Source organism: Anarrhichthys ocellatus, unplaced genomic scaffold (assembly GCF_004355925.1).
Source record: "Anarrhichthys ocellatus isolate YVR2014 unplaced genomic scaffold, GSC_Weel_1.0 scaffold32, whole genome shotgun sequence".
In the NCBI taxonomy this organism is placed as follows: Eukaryota; Metazoa; Chordata; class Actinopteri; order Perciformes; family Anarhichadidae; genus Anarrhichthys; species Anarrhichthys ocellatus.
Window position 1 is genome coordinate 2852125 of NW_022280062.1, and position 20115 is coordinate 2872239.

The 20115-nt window shown below is 39.5% G+C and overlaps 1 protein-coding gene across 8 annotated transcripts in view; it reads right to left on the reverse strand.

The window, feature by feature from the left end:
* Positions 1-18330, reverse strand: part of LOC116393087 (RNA-binding Raly-like protein) — a 36113-nt gene extending 17783 nt beyond the window's left edge. Inside the window, exons 1-3 of one of the 8 annotated variants that reach the window (XM_031865044.1) lie at positions 18096-18330; positions 15276-17700; positions 3973-4250 (exon numbers count right to left, since the gene is read on the reverse strand). In XM_031865044.1, coding sequence (XP_031720904.1) covers positions 3973-4228 — 256 coding nt within the window. In that variant the 5' untranslated portion in view covers positions 4229-4250; positions 15276-17700; positions 18096-18330. Of the gene's footprint in view, positions 1-3972; positions 4251-15275 lie in introns of all 8 variants that reach the window. The other 7 variants (XM_031865042.1, XM_031865045.1, XM_031865046.1 and 4 more) reach the window with 7 other exon arrangements.
* Positions 18331-20115: the final 1785 nt, after the last annotated feature.

A 20115-nucleotide genomic window follows, 5' to 3' on the forward strand; every position in this document is an offset into this window, starting at 1 on the left:
AATAAGATGTCCTCGTTTTGGTGGCGTTGCCCTCACGGACATTCTTCCAGCACCATCTAGTGTTCATGCAGATGGAAAAGTCATGGATGCATGAATAGTGAAGCCTGAACGAACTGCCTGGTACACAGAAGCATAAATGAATCAAAAAACACAATCAAAAAACACAGGACATGATGTTTGTCTGTCCTTTGTGCCAAGGTGGTGAGCACTTCCAGGAAATTAACCTTGTTTTGAGAGTTGTAACTTCTAGATTAGAATTTATTGTTTGATATAAAATAACCATCTTTACATCAACAATCCAACAGGTCCCATCTTTTTATCATACTTAAAGGAACAGTGTGTAGATTTATGGGAATTTATTGGCAGAAATGGAATATGATATTCATAACTATGTTTTCTTTAGTGCATTATCACAGGGAGCGGGTCCTCTTCACAGGGTTCAGCATGTTGCACCGCCATGTTTCTACAGTAGCCCAGTAAGGACAAACCAAACACTTGGAAAGGGAGTGATGAGTGGAGCGGTATTCAGTGGGATGCAATCTGCAACCTCACCACGAGATGTAATTAAATCACTGCTCCTTTAATGTCTGCATTGATTTTATATCCTTACTGTAACTTGTATTGTTTAAGTCTCACTGTATCATACATTTTACATATATCTTTTTTTACAAAAACAACTAAATGAAGCTACAGATTTTTAGACTGGTCTGACAGACAGACCTGCAGATAGATGGTTCACTATTATGAAATAAAGACACTTTTCACAACAAATTTCCAAAACTGAATTGTTTTTTTTTCATTTTTCATGCTTTACCACCTTTTTTCTAAGAATTCATCACAGGGCAGATCATCTTTATGCAACCTACAGTTCCTGAACACTACTAAAAAAGGCCCCAGAATACCTTGGATTTATTATGGTGTTCTGACGCTTTTCAACCACAGAGAGGCGCTCAAAGACCACCAGACAGCAGTCACACATGAAAGCTCTTACACACTTTGAACCAGAGAAAGCATATATGATCACACTAAACTCGGATTATGAAGAATGAACCTTAAAGTATTGATACATCTATGTCCAGTTTATAGCCACAAAAGCAGAAAGCAGAAATGCTGAGATGGTGAAACAAGAACAAAACCCTCTCCTGCACTCTTCATCTGACATCTTCATCAGGATCTAAATAGCTACCGTCTAGGCCAACCGGCGGTGTGATTAAATGTCACTTTAATTTTCATGAACTACATAAAGTCAATGTGTCGCCACTCCAGTCATGTCCGAAGGAATTAAATTGAGTAAAGCAATCGCTGGAGCTTCAGCATCTCGCGGCTATTAAATCTACTCGAGCGCGAGACGTTGAGGTAACTCAAGCTGCATACCGTGCACTCAGGACATTACAGGTTTGAATCCGACCCTGTGACCCCTCCTGTCACATGTCATACCTTCACACTCCTGTCTCCTCCCTGTGTGTGATTTAATGAGGAGAAAATATATAGAATTCATATCTTGTGCATGGCTGCGCCCACCTCTTGGCGATATAGTTCCAAACCCCAATCAAATATAAAGTTCATGTTTAAAAGATGTTGATGCAAGGGTTAAGTTTCACGGGGGCCAGCAGAATAAAGGCAGAAAAGATGATAACCAAAGCAGAGAGAGACGTTATTGTGGGCACCTTTAGTATACCTCTGACACTTGTGGTGCATTGCTAATATACTGAATTTATTGTGTGTGTGTGCATATGTGTCCACAGACGCTCGGTGTTTACAGGGACACTGTGAAGTGCAGTCAGTGGAGCTGCAATATCCCCCGCTATGCAAAGGAATACTTCACTTTTATTGCTGTATGAAGCCTTTGTTCACGAGCCACATGTTCACCTGAGATCTTCTCAGCTAGACGCTCTTTCCTTTCTCTCAAGAAATCGTGTTTTTCAGGAAATGCGTAGCTGTGCTTTGGTTTGTCAGTGTGCATAACAATGAGAGGAGCTCCTGTAAGTGGATGCAACGATGCAAACAGGACAAGACAGATGGGACGTGGATTTGTTTTGACAGCAGGGTGAATGTTTCGGTGGTGTGATGACATAAAGCACTAAGGTATTTAGAAATGTGTCGCATTCTTCCAGTCAATAATCAGGTCCGATAAATGAACATATTTTTTATCGATGGTTCTATCATAACCCAAATTTCTGGCCATCATTTATAACATAACACTTTATTGACACCGATGTGAAGACCTTAATGATGCCTTAAAAATGACTAAGCATGCATTGTGCAAAACAAAATAAAGGAGCCAGTTTTCAGGATTACAAACTCGACCCTTTGACGCTTTAAGAAATAAGACTTTGTTACTGCGCATTAGAGGAGAAGATTGATACCATTCTCATGTGGTTAGCATAAAGACGGGAAAAAGGTTTTAAAAATCTGCCAACCACTACCTCTAAAGCTCATGTCACATCTTGTTTGGGTCATAATGTTAGTGCCGCTTCATTTGTTTCCAAATAAGTTTGGCTTGTATTGGATTTTGTTTAAAACCTGATTGTCTGTCTGTTTGTATCTTTTGCTCCTTCAGGTCTAATTTTACTAATGTTATTATTACCAATCACTGCCAAAACTACCCAGACAACACCTGAGTTGGCTCAGGCCAGTCAGTTTACTTTCACTAAAGGAGTATCAGTCATACAGCTCTACAAAAATACAACAATAGTTCTTGAGACACAGCAAATTGCTGTGAACACAGCTCCACTTTGCATTTCTACCACTGCCATATGTCATTTCACAGCCCAAAAATGCATGAAAGTATCTGAACAAACAGAGTGGAATTACAGACGTGACCCTACAGCGCTGTTATTCATTTTTAATGCGAGAGCAGGGATCGGGGAGGACTTTTGTCTTCTGTGGAGGAGGCTGTGACCTAATCAATAAGTAATATAAAGAAGATTTACAGGGATCCACTCAATGCCCATGAGGACCAAGATCTGAATGTTTCCTCCTTGCTGCTGTCCGTCTGACTCTCTGATCTGTACATTCAAGCTCAACCCCAAAACATGTTTTCTGCATCTTCACCCCAGCTGTTCCTCTTCATTTCAGAATTATTTTCACGTTTTTTGTCCATAAACACCATGAACCAGATGGCAGCTTGAGGTCTTCAGGCAATATTGATTAGAAATAATAGTTTTAAATAACATGCTAGAAGATTTCAAACTGACTAAATCTGTATTATATTTCTAATCTGAAACCTCTTTTTATATGGACTTGTTTTTATGAAATTGTCTTTAGTTATTGCTATTGACTCCTTCTTTTATGACTCTTGTTTTTATATATACATCTAGTTTTTATTGCTTTTCCAAGTTAAATTTTACGTGTTGTATACAGTGCTTTGTTTTGTAAAACGATTATATTACATTGGTTTGAACAGAACATGCGAGAGGATGAAACATGTATTTGTCTCTAACACTGTAATGCAAGTGAAGGATTTTACTTTTCAAAATAAAGTTATTAAATACCATTAAAATAAATGTTATAACTTAAAAAAAACGTAAACATTTCAACAACATTTTGGTCCACTTATTACTTGGGCGTTTAAACTTGAACTTTGGAGAAAAAGAAAACAGAATCCACAGACCACTGGTCCATGACACAACCCTCATCACTAAATCCTCAGGTTCTGCTTGCTGAACAACATGCCGACAAAGGACCAACCACGGACCGCTGACGGCCAACTGTGGCATACCTACCTGGACCTGATGGAGAGCCGCCACCCCGCAGACCTCTTGCTATATCTTTGTTCTCTTCTGTATTATCTTTTATAAATATATATATAAAAATCCAAATTAGGATCCATCTGACATACTGGAGAACAGCTTTAAGGTCTCTTATTAGTTGAATAAAGCACCATGTTATACAGTGTAGTTCTCTCTTATGTAAAAAAAATATATATATATTTCAATCAGAATTCAATGATGAACATTTGAACAGCATTACCTAGTGACTGTCCGGCGATGACCCTGGTGTTCTCCCCGGCCACTGCTGCCCTGGCGTTCCTCTCACTGGCGTACTGAACGAAGGCGTAGCCCTTGTGGACCGAGCAGCCCACAATCTTGCCGTATTTGGCAAAGAGGGCCTCGATGTCGCCTTTGGTTACCACGGCCGTGTTGAGGTTGCCGATGAAGACGCGGGAGTTGAGGGAGCGCGGGTCATTCTTGTTGGTCACGTTGCTGGTCTGGGTCTTCCCAGTCATCCTAGTCCTGCAGCACTGCCTGCTGGGAGACACAGTTGCACACTGCTCAGAAAGCCAGGAAGGTTAGACTGTAGAGGTTACTCACAGAAAGCCAAACAGTGAGCACCAGTGGGATGTAAACACCAGTCTGAGCTGAAAGCATATGTTGTAGATAATAGCATCATCCTGTAGATGATAATAGTCATCTACAGGCTGAGAAAAATACATCTTTGCTTTTATGAATCCATTTAAACCCCACTAAATGGTCTAAATATCTTCTAAAAGGCATTTCGAGATATGCAACAAGATTTTCACCCAACAGCTTCAATGATCACAGCAGAGGCTTGATTTGTGTTGGAAATTGAAAACCACAATGCTTCGATATCAGTGAATCATGTAGGGCACGCTTACTTACATTTTCAATTATTCTGTGATTAATTCTTTAGATTTTTTCAGTGAATCATTTGCTCCATAGACAGTGAAGCGTGTCCATCACAGTTTCCAAAAACCCAACCTGATGTCTTCAGATTAGAGCTGCAACCAATGACCATTTAATTTATTGATTAGTGTGTGGATTATTTTCTTTACTTAATTAATCTTTCATTAATCATTCAGTCTATAAAGCAGAGTATGAGGTGACGTCTTCAAATGTCTTGTTCTCTCTGACCAACTGTTAAAAAACCCAAAGATCTTCATTTAACTAAATTATGAAACAGAGACAAAGTAGATAGTTGGATTTATCAGTCATTTATCAAAAACAGTTTTAATAAAAATTATTTTCTGTCAATCTCTACTTTATTAATCTACATATTGTTGCAGCTCTTGCTGGTTTTGTCTGACCAACAATCTAAAACCCAAAGAAATATAATTTAGGACAAAGAAAGTCAGCAAATGTTCATATTTCAGAAGCAAGAACCAGTGAATTTAGGACGTTTTTTCAAAAAAAACTAAAACAAGACGAGACTTCAAAGGTTACTCAATTATTTCAAAAGTTGTGTATTCTTTTTTTAAGCTTAATCAATTAATTGATCATTTGCTTTCCAATTGTTTCCACCTGTTCTCTACATCCTAAGCCCACTATGTTAACATGGAGGCAAAGACTGAAAGCGTTCTGCAGGAGGTCAGAGACGTTCCCAAATTTGAAAAGAGTCTTCACCCGCCGTTTACCTCTTTATTATTCTTGATTTTTGAGTTCCCTTCACGTGCAATGCCTTTGTAATGTCTGAGAAGGACACGAATAGCCTAAATGGTATTGTGAAAGTCTGCTCCAAGTTGATTGGAGCCCTGGAAAGAGTCTTGTGTTCCCCGTAGGAGAAACAGGCCCAAAAAGCAAAAGGAACTATCCGCCAATCTGACCTTATTCTGTCCAGTGAATTCACTGGAATGGCCTCAGGCTGGCGTTACAACGTGCCCCTTAGGAGAATAAACTAAGTCCTTCATTCTATCAGGCTACTAAACTCAGACAGCAGTCATTTATTTTGAAAAGACAGAAAAAAGAAAGAGGAGTAACTTTTCGTAAGATATCATACAAACTGTTGAGGATACGTTGTTGTAGCACCTTGTTGTGTTTTAGACATTTATGAGACATTCCTCCTCTAAACTTCTCACATGGCTTCATTTTAATAACTTTTTTTATGCGCATAGAGATAAAATTATAAAATTTATTTTTTTAAAAGCAAAGATTCAAGAAAAGTTGATTCCATCAGATTTATCTTGTGACCCTTTGGAGGGGCTCGACCCTTAGGTTTGGAACCGCTTGGCTAAACTATCTACATTAACATAAGTATATAAAGAACAATCATAAGTTAAAACCAGCTCCACCCTGACCAGCTATAATATTCAAATACGGTTGATGTATCAATATTAATAATCTATTAATTTTAGGACTTTAACATTGTTGTCTTGGTACTTTTACTTAAGGAAACGATCTGAATACTTGTTCCACAATTAACAAATCACACAGTGACAGCTTCCTTACTGTCAAATAGACACCAGGCCAACAGAGAGAGAAAGCACTGAGCTGGACACATAAATTACAACCTCCCTGCAGTCTGCACTGTTTGCTCTCATAATGCTACAGTCCTCTGGAGGGGGGGGGGGGGTGTCACCATGGCAATCATTTTTGCAAATCCACTCAGAGATGACGGAAGTACCTCTTAGGTTGTTGCGTCTTTGAATTCCCTGGTTGGTGGTAATTTATGAGCGCATATCTTTTCCACAATGAGGCTTTTAGACCCAGATTCAGCTGCACACACGTTATTATCACAGGAGAAGCTCTGATGCGGCTGAGAGAGCCGGCACCGGTTAGCACTGTCACCTCATGGGATCTGTCTTTGAGTTGAATCAATTCATTGGTAAATTGATCAAATTAAAATCAATATGTAGCTATCTTCTCCTATTTTGATGATGAATTAATTTTAAAGCTATTCTCTGATTCCAGGTTACAAATTATTACAAAGTATTTGCTGCTTTTTCTGTTTTATGAGATCGTAAACTGCGTATGTTTGGAGGTTTTGGGAAAAACAAGCAATTTCACTTATTTATTTGACATTTTATTGACTTTTATATTTTATCTTCATGTCCTCAAAGATGTTCCTTCAGTGTTCAGGGCTGTAGCTATTGATTATCTTCTTCATCAGTTTATCTGCCAATTACTCTCTTGATTAATCTATCAATTGTTTTATCAATAAAATGTCAGAAAAACCTGTTTTTAAATTCCGTCACAGCCCAAGGTAACATCTCAAAATGTCTTATTCTGGTAACGCTGATTTAGATGTACTCGTGATACTCAGAGAATTGGGAAACAGTCCATTACCCAAAATTCAGTCTTTAGTTATATTAAAAGCAGCAAGTCATCACATTTGAGTTTTGTTTGGAGTTTGTTTAATCGAAAAAAATAAACAGGAACAGTTATTTGATGATCGAAAGAGTTTCCAATCAATTTTCTGTTTATTGAGCAATGGTTTAATTGACATATCATATCATGTCTACTCTAGTTTGATCATAAGACATGCAGCTCAGGTGGAAAGCAGACTCTATATACCTGTGAATGTATTTTAATCTTTGAATGGGGCCTGAATACAAATCAGTATGGGGAAATGATGGAGAGATGTAACGATATGTACAGCTATTTCTCTAAAATGTATCTCACACATCCTGACACACACAAATACACAAACACATACATACATCAATACTTCTTGCAGTCAGGCACGCTTCCTATCGCAATTTTCCCCATCCTATACCTGTTCACTTCCTTTCCTAAACCGCGCATAATACTCCCTAAATCTCCCTTTGCTCCTCACAGAACTGAGGATAGTTTAACACTGCGAGTCCCATTGAGTCGCGATGTCATCTGGAGTTGATTATACCTTAAATATCAAGAGAACGGGGGTCTTTAAAAAGCCCACCAGTCAATCCAATCAAATCCTATTCAGTCCTTCTTTACCTTTGAATAAACCTCACAGCCCAACCCGCTGAGTGACTGATGGATGAGAAGTGCACAGAGGTGAGGCCATTAGACGGTTGATTAAGCAAGCAAGAGCACATTTTTAAGCAGATTTAATATCAGAAAATGTGATTCCCCTAATTTAATCCCATTGAGCTATAGGCTCTATTGCCAAATGAAAGCATTGGATTTTTGCTCATTAAACACAAATTGAAATGTTGAATGAACAGTGTTTGGTTAGAAAGACTAGTAAGGTAAAATAACAAGTTATTTTATATTAGTTGAAAGAGTTGTGAAATGTGGCTGGCACCCACAGTAGAGTCACTGCCTTAGGGTCAGAGTGAGGGTGTAAAAAAAGCCCACAGACTTAAAAGGGCCGCTCAGCATGTTACCAACCAGCAACTACTCTTAAGAGTTACTCTTACATGTTTCTCTATTAATTAACACTAATTAAACAGCATTGAATAAAAGAAAGACCTTGTTGGGTATTCTTTATTAAAAGGTTTATGGCTGTCGTTTAATCAGATTTGATTGGCAGCGACCAAACAACCCAACAACTGTTGCCAAACTCTGATTGGTGCATTGAACTATGTGACACAAGCTTTTTAAAATTGAGCTCCAGTCACTTTAAGCCAATGGTATGAGCACAAGAAGAAGAAATACAGAAATCTTGCATGTCAAATTGTACATTAAATTTGAAGCTACAGCGTAGCTGTAACGTGGTTAGCGTAGCTTAGCATAGCAAAGACTGGAAACAGGTTGGAAACAGCTAGAAAGATGAAATATGATAATTAGTGAGCTTTAGAGGAGCCAGGCTGTTTCCAGTCGCTTCCAGTTGTTGTCCTAAGCTAACTGTCTTCTGGCTTCAGATTGATACTTAAAGGAACACTTCACCCACAAAATGACATTGATGTATATCAATTACTCACCTCAAGTTACCTTGGATTCTTCATGAAAACTTTATTTTTCTTGCATGCTCCCACAGCAAGCGAAGAATCAAAACACAGATAAAGTCTTGACGAAGTAAATTGAAACAACAGCAGAACCCGATCACAACATCCGCTAACAAACTCACAATCTGCGTTCACCGTGGAGGCATGCGAGAGAAACAAAGTTTTCTTCAAGAATTCAAGGTAACACAGGGTGAGTAATTGATATACAAACAGTCATTTTGTGCGGGAAGTTTTACTTTAATGCACAGACATGAGGGGCGCATCGATCTTCTCATCTAAATCTAAATCTCTGTACAAAAGCAAATAAGTGTTCTTGTTTTTATTGCCACCTATTGCTTTACGTATGTGAGCAGGTGTAACAGTGAAGGATTTTTATTTTCATTGTTGACATAAGAAGAAGAAGAAAACAATTTAAAAGAAGCAGCTATGCACCAGAAATACACAAAACGGCTTTTAAAGGGTCTGTATCTGTTCTGAATGTCAAGGTTAACGTAAACTCATGAACAAGACATGAGCTTGACTCATGGTTTGGAGTTTTCCTCGAAATCTGTAAACTTGTTAAACTTCTATTGACACTGTTACTTCCCCTGAACTCATGCCCTAAATAACTGCAGGCTGCAGCTGGTAGAAAATTACAATTATAGGCCATCTATGTCCTGTTAAGGCCACTTTCAGTCTCTCTTTCTCCACATGCATCACCTGACATTAACACCGCAGAGATTCTCTAGCAGTAGCCTATTTTGTCAATTTCCCGCAATTACATGTTTTTAATAAAAAAAAAAATACATGGTGACAAGAAAGAGTTTTACATTATTCATGAGCCTCTAAGATCCTCAAAGCCTTTTAAGAAGAACATGTGGCACAACTGCTGGCAAACGCTGGTGGAAATAACCCAAGCCAGAAAACACACTCGCACTGAATTCAAATCAGCCTGATAGGCAAGAAAGGAGGAAAGAGGTTTGGATTCATCCTGGCACGCTTAACGCGCCAGAAATTAATGCTAAATAACATCTTCATGCATCTGTGGAAGCTTTGAACGCATCCCAACTCATCACTGGCATGTCTTTTGCACGCTACAACGTTTTATTTGTCTGTTAAAAGTCTGTAAAGTTTCTTATAACAGCAAAGCGAGTGCTCGACAGTGATGTTCTTTCTTCAGGGCATCCTATCGTGTTGCAGAGGTTCCAAGTTGAAGTATTTCATGGATCCTCTTTGGTCCCTTCACACCGACTGTCAGGGGCTTCAGAGACTGAATTCTCCGGAGATAAAGAAGCGAGGAACTGGTGAAAGTAATCATTTTAGCACTTCCTCTCTCCCTGATCTCTCCTCAATGACTCGCGCTCCCGTCAGAGGAGAAGGAGAGGAAAACTCCTCAGTCAATATGACATATGGGATGTGAGGGATGCATTCAGGCCACACTCACTAGCCGCTGCTGAATGTTGCATTGCAGCATTTTATCTTTAGCGACTTGACAGTGTAGCAGCTAACCTCAACTGTTGCCGACAGAGGAAAATAAGTTGTATTTAGATACGCTGACTTCTGCCTTATCAGGCTAAGGAGAAAGACGTCTCTCGAACTAAGTCTCAACTTTTAGTCCCTCCCTGGAAAGAATATGTCTGCATAAGAGAATAAAGTATGTGTCTATAATAAGTATTTTTTTCTTTTCGCCTCGTTCTTTTGAAGGACAGCCAAACACATTACAGGGGAATAAATGTGGACTGAAATCTAATTACATTTTTATACAGTCTAAATTTACGAACTGCACTGCAGTGCAGGTATGAGTTATTTCCCCTCTTTCTGCTGTTATGTGAGAACATATGCAGCATAAAATGTGAGGATTTATGAAAAAGCTGCTGTGAATACCATAAAAGCTGAAAAAAGTGCTGAAATCACTCAATGACAGAGCCTCGGGGAGATTTAACAGCCTGAATAATGACTGTAGCTGACCTGACTGTTAGAATGTAGTTTAATAGTCAGTTGTAGACAAAGAAAGAACCTTCACTCTAACAAATGTAGAAAGACTAAAAAATATGCTCACGGTATTTACTAAATATTCAATTAAACTTGCATGAGGAGTGGAAGGTTAGACTGCATTGTGGCTGAATGGTATTTAATCGCAGAACATAATTAATTAAACTCAGAGAAATAGTGAAAATAGGCCATAAAAAGAGCATTGTATAGATTTTTGAGAGCTAACATATGTTGGCTGTGTAATAATCTACTTTCTTGCAGAGAGAAGAGAAGATTGATTGTCAACAATGGCAGATCTTATTGTATGGCACTTATTGTAAGTTGCTTTGGATAAAAGCGTCTGCTAAATGACTGTAATGTAATGTAATGTAATCTTCATGCTAACGCTAAACTGAGCTAAACTAAGCTATTAATGATTTAGCGTCCGGACTGACCCACGGCGGGACAAAGGTGGCTTGCGGCGGTCTGACGTGCTTATGCACTCCGCTCACCCGGGGCTGGATCCTGGTATGGGAAAGTAAGAAAGTAGAGATAACTTCAAACCAGCTGACTTCCAACGAATTTACTTCTCACTCCATCCCCACAATAATAACGGAGCCAAACCTGGCAGATTTCAAAGACATGTTGTCCCTTTTCCACATGTGATGGCATATTGGAATCGGTTTGTAAATTATATATAGGTCTGGATGCTTCCTTATGAATATCTGATTGTGAATAAGGTTAAGTGTCCTTTGAAATTAAATATGAATATTACCCTGCCAATCACTATGCAGCCATTTTAAAAAGACATCAACAGATTTGTCATTGATAATATGAGAAACCCAACACAATATTTACTTAACAAAATGTGACGTTTGGTGGCTTCCAAAATACAAAGACATTTGATATATGTTATAGTAAATTTGATAATGTTGTTGGCAAAATATTTCATTCATAAATATAAGTTGAAGAAGATATTGAGCAATGTGTAAAACTATTTCTGATTTAACGAACAAAATGGCTATTTTGTAAAATGTTTGTCTTGTGTGATATACCCGTTTTTATTGTTATTGGTCCATTTGTATACTTTCCCTTGTATACTGAATCTGTGTTCTTTTGTTTGATAAAAGACATAAAAGACAAAATAGAGATAAGTAGTCAACTAGTGGAAATCAACATGATGCTGTTTTACTCCTGTCCTCCCCAAATTTTGAGTCAGCAGCTGCCACTGATTTTCACACACAGTCAAAATGTATAAATATGCTTCTGCTGTTATGCTGCTGAACATGTGAGGAAGAATCAAAGTGCTGCTGGGAATAACATAAAAGCTGAAAATAGTGCTAAAACAATTCAATGACAGAGACAATTATGCACATTATGCTTAATCGCAAATATTAAATAAACATTTGAGGTGAAAATTAGAGTTTAGAGTCAAATTGTATTATGAATGAATTCAATCTATGCACAGAGCATAATGAGTTCAACTCAGACACATCCGCTATAAAGTAAAGAGCCTTGTACAGATTTTTGAGAGTTAACATAAGGTGGCTGTGTAATAACAACGCACCAATGTCCTTTTTAATAACACTTTCTCGCCCTTGTTCATTTTTTCCCTGCTCCCTCTCGGCCATAAATTACTCAACTAATGCCCCAACAGCAGCAGCTATTGCTGAATCATTCAAGACCTCAATTAGCAATTAAGGGCTTAATGAATAGAGGTCCTTGCTGGGCCATTCTGCTCCCAGCCCACTGGAGCCCAGTGGAATCTAATCTCTCCTTTAGGACTTGTACAGTAAATACTAGCTCGCTGTGCAGAGCAGATAGAGAATAGCTTGTTATTTCCCACATATAATGAGCCACTTGCCTTCCAGTTTGGAGCCCTGTTTACTGTATGTACCTGGAATTCCTGTGGATCTTAACAAGGACGGATGACTGTCAAGCACTATTCTTATATTTTTCCTCTCCGTTCCTGCACCCCATTACCTTCTGCATAATACCTGTCTTGAGTTGGAATTGAAGGAGAGGGGAAATGCCAACAAAGGGAGAGAGATACAGAAGCAGAGAGTGAAATAAAAGGGGGTGAGATGGAATGAGGGAATGAGAGAGAACTTTGGAAAAAAGACATTTGTAATGTCAATCATCTTCAAGGAGCTTAGGCCTCGGACCAGAATTTTAAAGATGGAAAATACAGGCATACATCATGCGGTAGGTAGGTAGCTTATAATTTATTACTGTGACTCTCTCCTTTTATCTTACTGTTCTATGAGCCATTTTTCATATATTTCCATACCTTTAATGAAGTTACATGTGAAACCCCACCAGAATACACTTATACAGAACTCCTGTAAAGAAAATACACTCCATTTTCCTCCATCGCCTCCATGTGAATATACGGTGGCTCGCTGAAGCAGAGCAACTGAAGGTAGATGATCACCTACCGAAAATGAGTTGTACCATAATCTGATCTGAGCAACGTATAGCCTCGACCAGCAATGACAGCAGGGAGATAAAAGCACAATGTGACCTACACGGTGCGATGGGATGAAGCCATATCTCTGGAAGACATTTTATCTTGCACCTTACAATAACAGCAACGCTGATTATCCCTGCAATCGGGACATTTGTGCGTCCTTTTATTACATATCATAAAACCTGATCTTTGAGGTCAGTGTGTATAATTTGTACAACTTAAAACTATTTGCACTGTCAGCTTTTGAAAACAGTTCAGAATGTGATACACAGAGAAAGTCTTTGGGTGACTTTGAAGGCAAACAGCTCCTAAGATCTTCCTTCATTGATTCCACAAGGACATGTTGTTTTAGGGGAACATCTTAACCCTGTTTTTCTTGCTCCCAGCAGCCCTTGCCAACTATTTTGCTTCAGAAATTCTCTATTGCATCACTGTGCATCACGCCTCTGCCTTCTGAGTGGTGTCAACACTTTATTTTTTACTTCATCCGGAGACTTTCCTATTCTCACACTGTGGAAAAAACTGAGAACGAAGGATAACTCCTACGACAATATTTGAAAGAAAGTGTGAGAAAAAGACTCGTTGCAGGTCCACAGCTCCACAGCTCCACTCGAGGGCATATGAACATATGCCATGCTTTCCCATATCTCTTGGCACGGGCATATTTCTCCATTTCTTTAATTCTCCTCTTGTGTGACTGCCAAATATAGCTTTCGCTCCACTAAGCTAAAGTAACTGGGTTACTAGCGCTATGAGTAATTAGCTGATTTCTGCTTCATGGTACTATAAGGCTGGAGAGTGAGGCTTGTAAAGTCATATTGGGGTAAAGATTTGCAGGGTGAAAGGTTAAAGGTGACAGTGAGCAAGAGGCCGCACACATGTGGGTCATTCAAACAATCTGCAGCTTTTATCAAATGAACCAAATATATGCATGAAGCCGAGCTGGATATGTGTGAAATGGAGTTTCCTCACTGAATGCTATAAACTCGAGGAACTGATTATAATTTCATTCCAGGAAAAATTTGCAATTTTAATGGAAGAAATTGCTGTGGTCTGCTATTGAAGATGGCAATGCTTTCAGATTTAAGTATAGTGGATAACAAACGATTTTGTAGACTCATTGACACAAGAGTGAATACATGCAAAACTGGTAAACACTAAATAATATGCATTTGAATGCAAATGAACACCCACTGTGATAGGACCAGGAAAGCATTGATTTGACCATTTTCTATATTTTTGTTTACGGGCATTTCATAACAGGTATGTTTACGTAATGAAATATACATTTGTGAAGCTTACAGTGTCTAATTTTATTCATTTTTTTGTAAGAAAGGTAATTTGGGGTCATATTTATGTTTGCGGTTGACAAAACCATACTGTTATATACTTTACATGTGATCTTTCTATACCAGTCTGGGTTTACAAAAGCTTGAATTAAAGGATAAAGCTAATGAAATGTAACATGTTTTTGTTATTGTGGATAAATGCCAAATCTCTCGATACTTTCCGACTCCTTCGGCCTGTCTGAAGCCGATTGGTTCCCACTAAATCTTTACAAACAGGTCATGAACAAAAATGTTAATTTGTTGGGGACTATTTTCAGCTGTGGATTAATACATAGTTCATGCCCTTGTGAGTATTAACAGCAGCAGCATGCTGGACTCAAAATAAACTACAGTGCCAGGTTCATCTAAATAAAGGAACATGTCATTCAGTGCAACAGTGTGGCATTTTTTAAGTGTTTTTATCCGTTTTGCGACAACGATGATCGTCTTAGGTAGTGGTTTACACAACCCAGTCGGCATTATATGTGTCTGTTTGATCCATCCACCGCTCTTCCTAATCACATTTCTTGCTCTTAATCCTCGTTATTCTACCGTCTAACTTTCAATAACGGCCGCTCCATATGCCACCTCACAAACAACCTTTTTCCTCTGACACACAGAAACCCCACAACCCTATCCTGGATTTTTATATTCTCGGGCTCGGTCTCTTTTTTACTTCTCTGGTCACTAACTTGTTTTCGTCTCAATCATCTCAAACGCAGCAGGTGGTATTTAAGTGTTACAACCGATTAAGCTTGGTGGGAAACTGTGTCTTGTGCAGTCGGCCGATCAGAGCTGGTAGTCTATTGGTTATTGAGAAAGCAAATACACTAAATATCATCCACACACCAATTTGTAATGCTAAAACAAATATGTGGACTCATTTTCTCAAATCATGATTCTTATTGTTTTTAATTACCTGAGTCAATATTTCCATGGACCCCCTGGTCAGCAGGAACCCTGTCTGAGAAAGTATTTTGTTTAGTTTATCCACGGTGAAACCAATTGTTTCAGCATGTTGAATGGAGGCATTTAAAATTCGTTAACCCTGACAATATCACACAATACTACAACTACATTCCTAGAACTCGTGGTGTTTAATCTTTTTGTTCATTCAACTCCAAGGTAAATGTGGCTTTGTGAGCATACTGTAAGTGTTCCTGTTATTTTGTTGAACAACAATACAAATACTTGTTGTATACCTACATATCCATCTTTACAAGATATGTATTCCAATTCTGGTTTTAAAAAGACCAAAATAAGCTTTTTCAACAAGTTTAAACTATACAGGAGCTCGTTCAGAGAAAGTATTGTCTAATCTAGGGTGAAATCTCCTTTTCAGCCTTTTGAATGGGGGGTAAAGAGCTTGAAATAGCTCAGAATAAGATGTGTGCGGTGGAGAGGGCAGGGGTTAGTGAGTAGAGACACTTTACTTCCAGGCAAGAATCAGCTTGCTCCAGCTGCCAGAGTAATAAAGTGTTAGCAGCTGTCCATGGTGCTGAAATCCACCACTATCTCTGTGAATGGATAATAAAAGGAGCTGGCCGTGGTGCTGAAAGACTGGTGTTGCTCGCCTAATGGCAGGTCTCACAACAGAACTGAGCATCAGGTGCGTACACATACCGTTGTTCATCCAAACGGCTGCTTTCCAGTGGCTGAAAAGACGGACTCTGTATTGAAAAATATGTTGAATATGACTAATGCCGGCATGGAACATAGCGTACAGATCCAAGAATAGGAGATCTAATAGGGAGCAGTGGGTATTACCACATGCATAATGTAACACAGAACTGTTCTATGTGAAGTGCGTATCATATATGTGTGTGTGTTTGTGAATTTTAACACACAGAAACACACTCTTTCACACACACACACGTGAGCATGCCATCATCTTTCGATGTTTTTGTCTGGCTCCCTCATCTGTTTTTCTCTTTGGTTATCTTTCACATGCAGGGATGTAAAAAGAGAAGCAGTCCCCCCAAATCTGTTCTATGACCTAGAGTCTGGAAGTGGGAGCAGCTCTAAAACATTTTTCATCCGTGTCTCAAAGAAGATGGACTCTGTGGTGCGTGGCTTCAAGGCAGCCCACATGGCACACCTGCTAGGGGTCAATGATCATCCCGGCCCACGGGTGCATAAAGACAGTCCTCGACTGGACAGAGACAGATTACTGCCCGGTCCAGAAATTCCTCCTTTCCTCCTCTATAAGTGATTCAGTGCATATAGGCCGGCTATTCCAGAGCTAGCCTCCCACCTCATCCCTAGTGACAGATAAGTATTGTTTGCGTAGCAGCACATTTCACGCTCGGCTTCCCCCACCCGTTCCCTGACCTGCAAAGTATGAAGGCTGGAATAGCTTGTCAAATGCCTTCACCCGTATCTTCCGAGGATGATTGAAAGGAGGTTTTGTCTTATGACTGTTTTGGAAGCATTTCTTTTTAGCAGAGCACAAAAACAAACTTTGGCCAAGGATTTTAAAGCGGTGATTCCAGCGGTCATTTAAAATGGTAATGTCACTTTTCTTTTTGTCTGGTAATTGCAGGAGAATTTGTGTTTTTTAATTTGTCGCTTGCGGGTGAATTCTGGCTGCATGTCAAGGTCAGACTACTAATCAAATCTATCAGCCTGATTTGCATAATGAACTGCTGCAAATGTATTTGCCTTGGCCTGAAGGACCCCGTCCAACCCTCCCCGTCCTCCGTCGACTCATTCAGACAGTTTAAGTTTCCAAGCTTCTCTGTGTGTGATGTGTGAGTGTTTGCCAGTTATCACTCCTAAACGTTAGGTTTGTGTGTGAAGCAAGAGAATCAGGCCGGAGGAGCACAGCTGTGTTTGGTTCAATTGGCAGGAATCTGTTGTTGCTTCTCTTTTGTGTTGCACAGCAGTCATTGGCATTCATGGACTTGTTTTAAATTTTCCAAATTAAAAGCCAACATGAATCCTGCATTCTGTGACATTCAAAAAAAAAAAAAAAAAAATCACGTTTCATTAGTCCTCAAAAGAAAAAGGAACATGGATTTAGGATGAAAAATGTCTTTAATTGTGGCATGCTTTTTGATGTGCGGTTCTGCTGAGTTTTGAAGACACATCTACTGTTTTAAAAGATCTAAAACTATTTGACAGTTCAATGCAAATCCAGCTCTGTCCGAGATATCCGTTTTGCAAAACAAAAAGTTTCCATTTGCTCGTTAAGGCTGCACAAAGAAGTACAAAGAAAGCACCAAAACAAACTCCAGCAAAGTGAAATGTCTCACCTATTAGAAAAGCAAAATCCTCACAGGTGAAAATCAAAACAGTTATTTTTGCGCCCTCGGAGACGCACAGCCTCCAACACCAGAGAAACACTGCAAGATCAGAGGAAAGCACCAAAACCAAAATCACACCAAAACAAGCCATGATGGAGGAGGAAAAAGCGTGAAAATAAGCAAAACGTCGGGATAATAACAAGAGAGCTCGTAAAGAAAGCTGCTTCGGAAAGAGAAGAAGAAGAGAGAGAGCGGGGGTGTTGAGGGAGGGGGGGGGAAGAAAAAATATCAAGAGCGTCCGCAAAGCACGTATAGGGCTATTTCTCAGCGGATGTCGCCGGAGCAACAACACTCAGCATCCAAGATTTAAATCACTGCATGCAGAAAACGAGAAAACATTTCCCCCATGTCGGAACACCAAGTCAAGAAAGCAAGAAAAAAAAAAAAGAGGATAAAAATATGCTTAAGAAAATGTCAGTGGAAAATGTACTCACCGAGCGGGAGTAAAAGGGTTCAATTAAAAAGAAATTGGGCGTATAGCGGTGGTGGACTGTCGGTGTGCAGACTTGTGTACACCGAGGCTCTGCGTCCCTTTTGCGCTCTCTATCGCTGCCGGTGGTTGAGTCACGTGACTCGGGATTGGCCAGAGTTTTTGAATCATCGAAGCATTCTTCCCCCCCCCTCCCCCTCTTGTATCTACACGCGAAAGGCATTCAGTGCTGTAACGGATAGAAGAATCTATGGTAATGCCATTGATTTTTAAGCCCGCGGTGCTATTTTGAGTTCCTCAAAATAGGGTCCGGGTGCTACCAGGGGTCATTGACGGTGTCCCAGGAGGGTTCCTATGGGTTATTATCAAAATATGGCTTCATTTCCTTGAAGTGAATAAACGCAGTCACACACTTCTGTTTGAAGTAATATGACAGCAAACATCTCCTTCCTCCTTGTGCATTCTTATCAAAGGATCTATATGATTATAAGATTTTATTTGGAGATCCTAATATAAAAAAGTTTAAACTTGGGTATTTGGTCAATTAAATGTTCAACCTTAATTAGCGGGAGGCATGGTGGCAAATAGCCAAAAAGTCATAAATGTAAAAAGTAAAAGTTAGACAGTGAGATGAAATTACATCTATCAGCATTTATCTTGCTATAGCTCCTTGTAGCTCATTATGTTATTTACATAAATTAATAAACTAATAAACTAATTATCGTCATTGCTGAAGGCTGTTATCATCCACTGCATGGTTGAAAAAGTTTTCCACATATATCACCACAGCTCCAAACTCTCGGTGCTCGCTCATTAAATACTACTTAACGGATTAATCAACTGAGTTTGTATTGAGTCTCATAAGAATATTGATCAATTAGGATGTCAACACTTGGGGCAGTTCTTAACAGAGTTTAAAGCTCAGTTAATGCCGGGCAATGAGTTCCCATAGGTGAGAGGCAATATTGATTGAGAATCTTCCAAAACATTAAAGGAACAGTGTGTGACATTTAGCAGGATATATCGTCAGAAATGGAATATAATATTAATCAGCATGTTTTCTTTAGTGTGTAATAAAGAATTGTTGTGTTTTAGTTACTTTAGAATGACCGTTTATATTTACATACAGGCGGGTCCTCTACACAGCTGCCTTGTTTCTACAGGAGCCCAGAAAAGAACAAACCAACCCGTGGTGGCTAAACACAGGGGGGACGCCGTTGTTTTGGACTTCATGGCCGGAAAACAAAACACAGGAAAACTCTGTCGGTTCTTGAGGAACCGCAGCATTTATTTCTGCCCAAACTGCAACTTCCTCTGTAAATTCCCTTAAAATCCTCACCGCTAAACTGTTCCTCTTCGGCCCTGCTGCTAATCCAATAAATAAACTATTAAAACGTACACCCTGTACCTTTAACGTGATCTACCTCCTCGTCCTCTCATGTTGGACTGAGGACAGACTGGACGCTAGTGACCCACTATTGCCTCTCAAGGAGCAAGCGGTGTTCCAAGGAAGGCTGTCAACATTGTCACATTCTGTTGATAATGTCGGCTCATGTTTTGAATGTTTTACACTAAAATTTGGGCCAGATATTACACACCTTTAGGGTAACTACAGGACATAAAAGTGTATGTCTTGCTGTGTATTCTGGTTTCGAAAACTTAAGACTCAAGCCTGGCTTGTCATCATGTTTCATTTCATCGCTCTCTGCAAGGTTGACAGATCCAGGGTTCCTACCCATTCTTGACGGAAACAGGAGTGGTCATGCCGTCAGGGAGGAACAGAAGTGTCTGTCGCTGCTGCAGCGTCTGCCGGTCATATGAGCAAAGGGTCTGTATGGATCAATGGCTTCTCAAGGGACTGATAGGCAGAGACAGACAGATGTGAAGGCGGCACGCTTCCTACCATGACTCTTTGTTTTCCTCTTACAAGGATAGATTTTAGCAGAATAGAGGCATCTATCAGACACGTTTTTATGGGGTGTGATTTAGGATGCTGTTAAAATCCTTAAATGTGTTAAAATGCT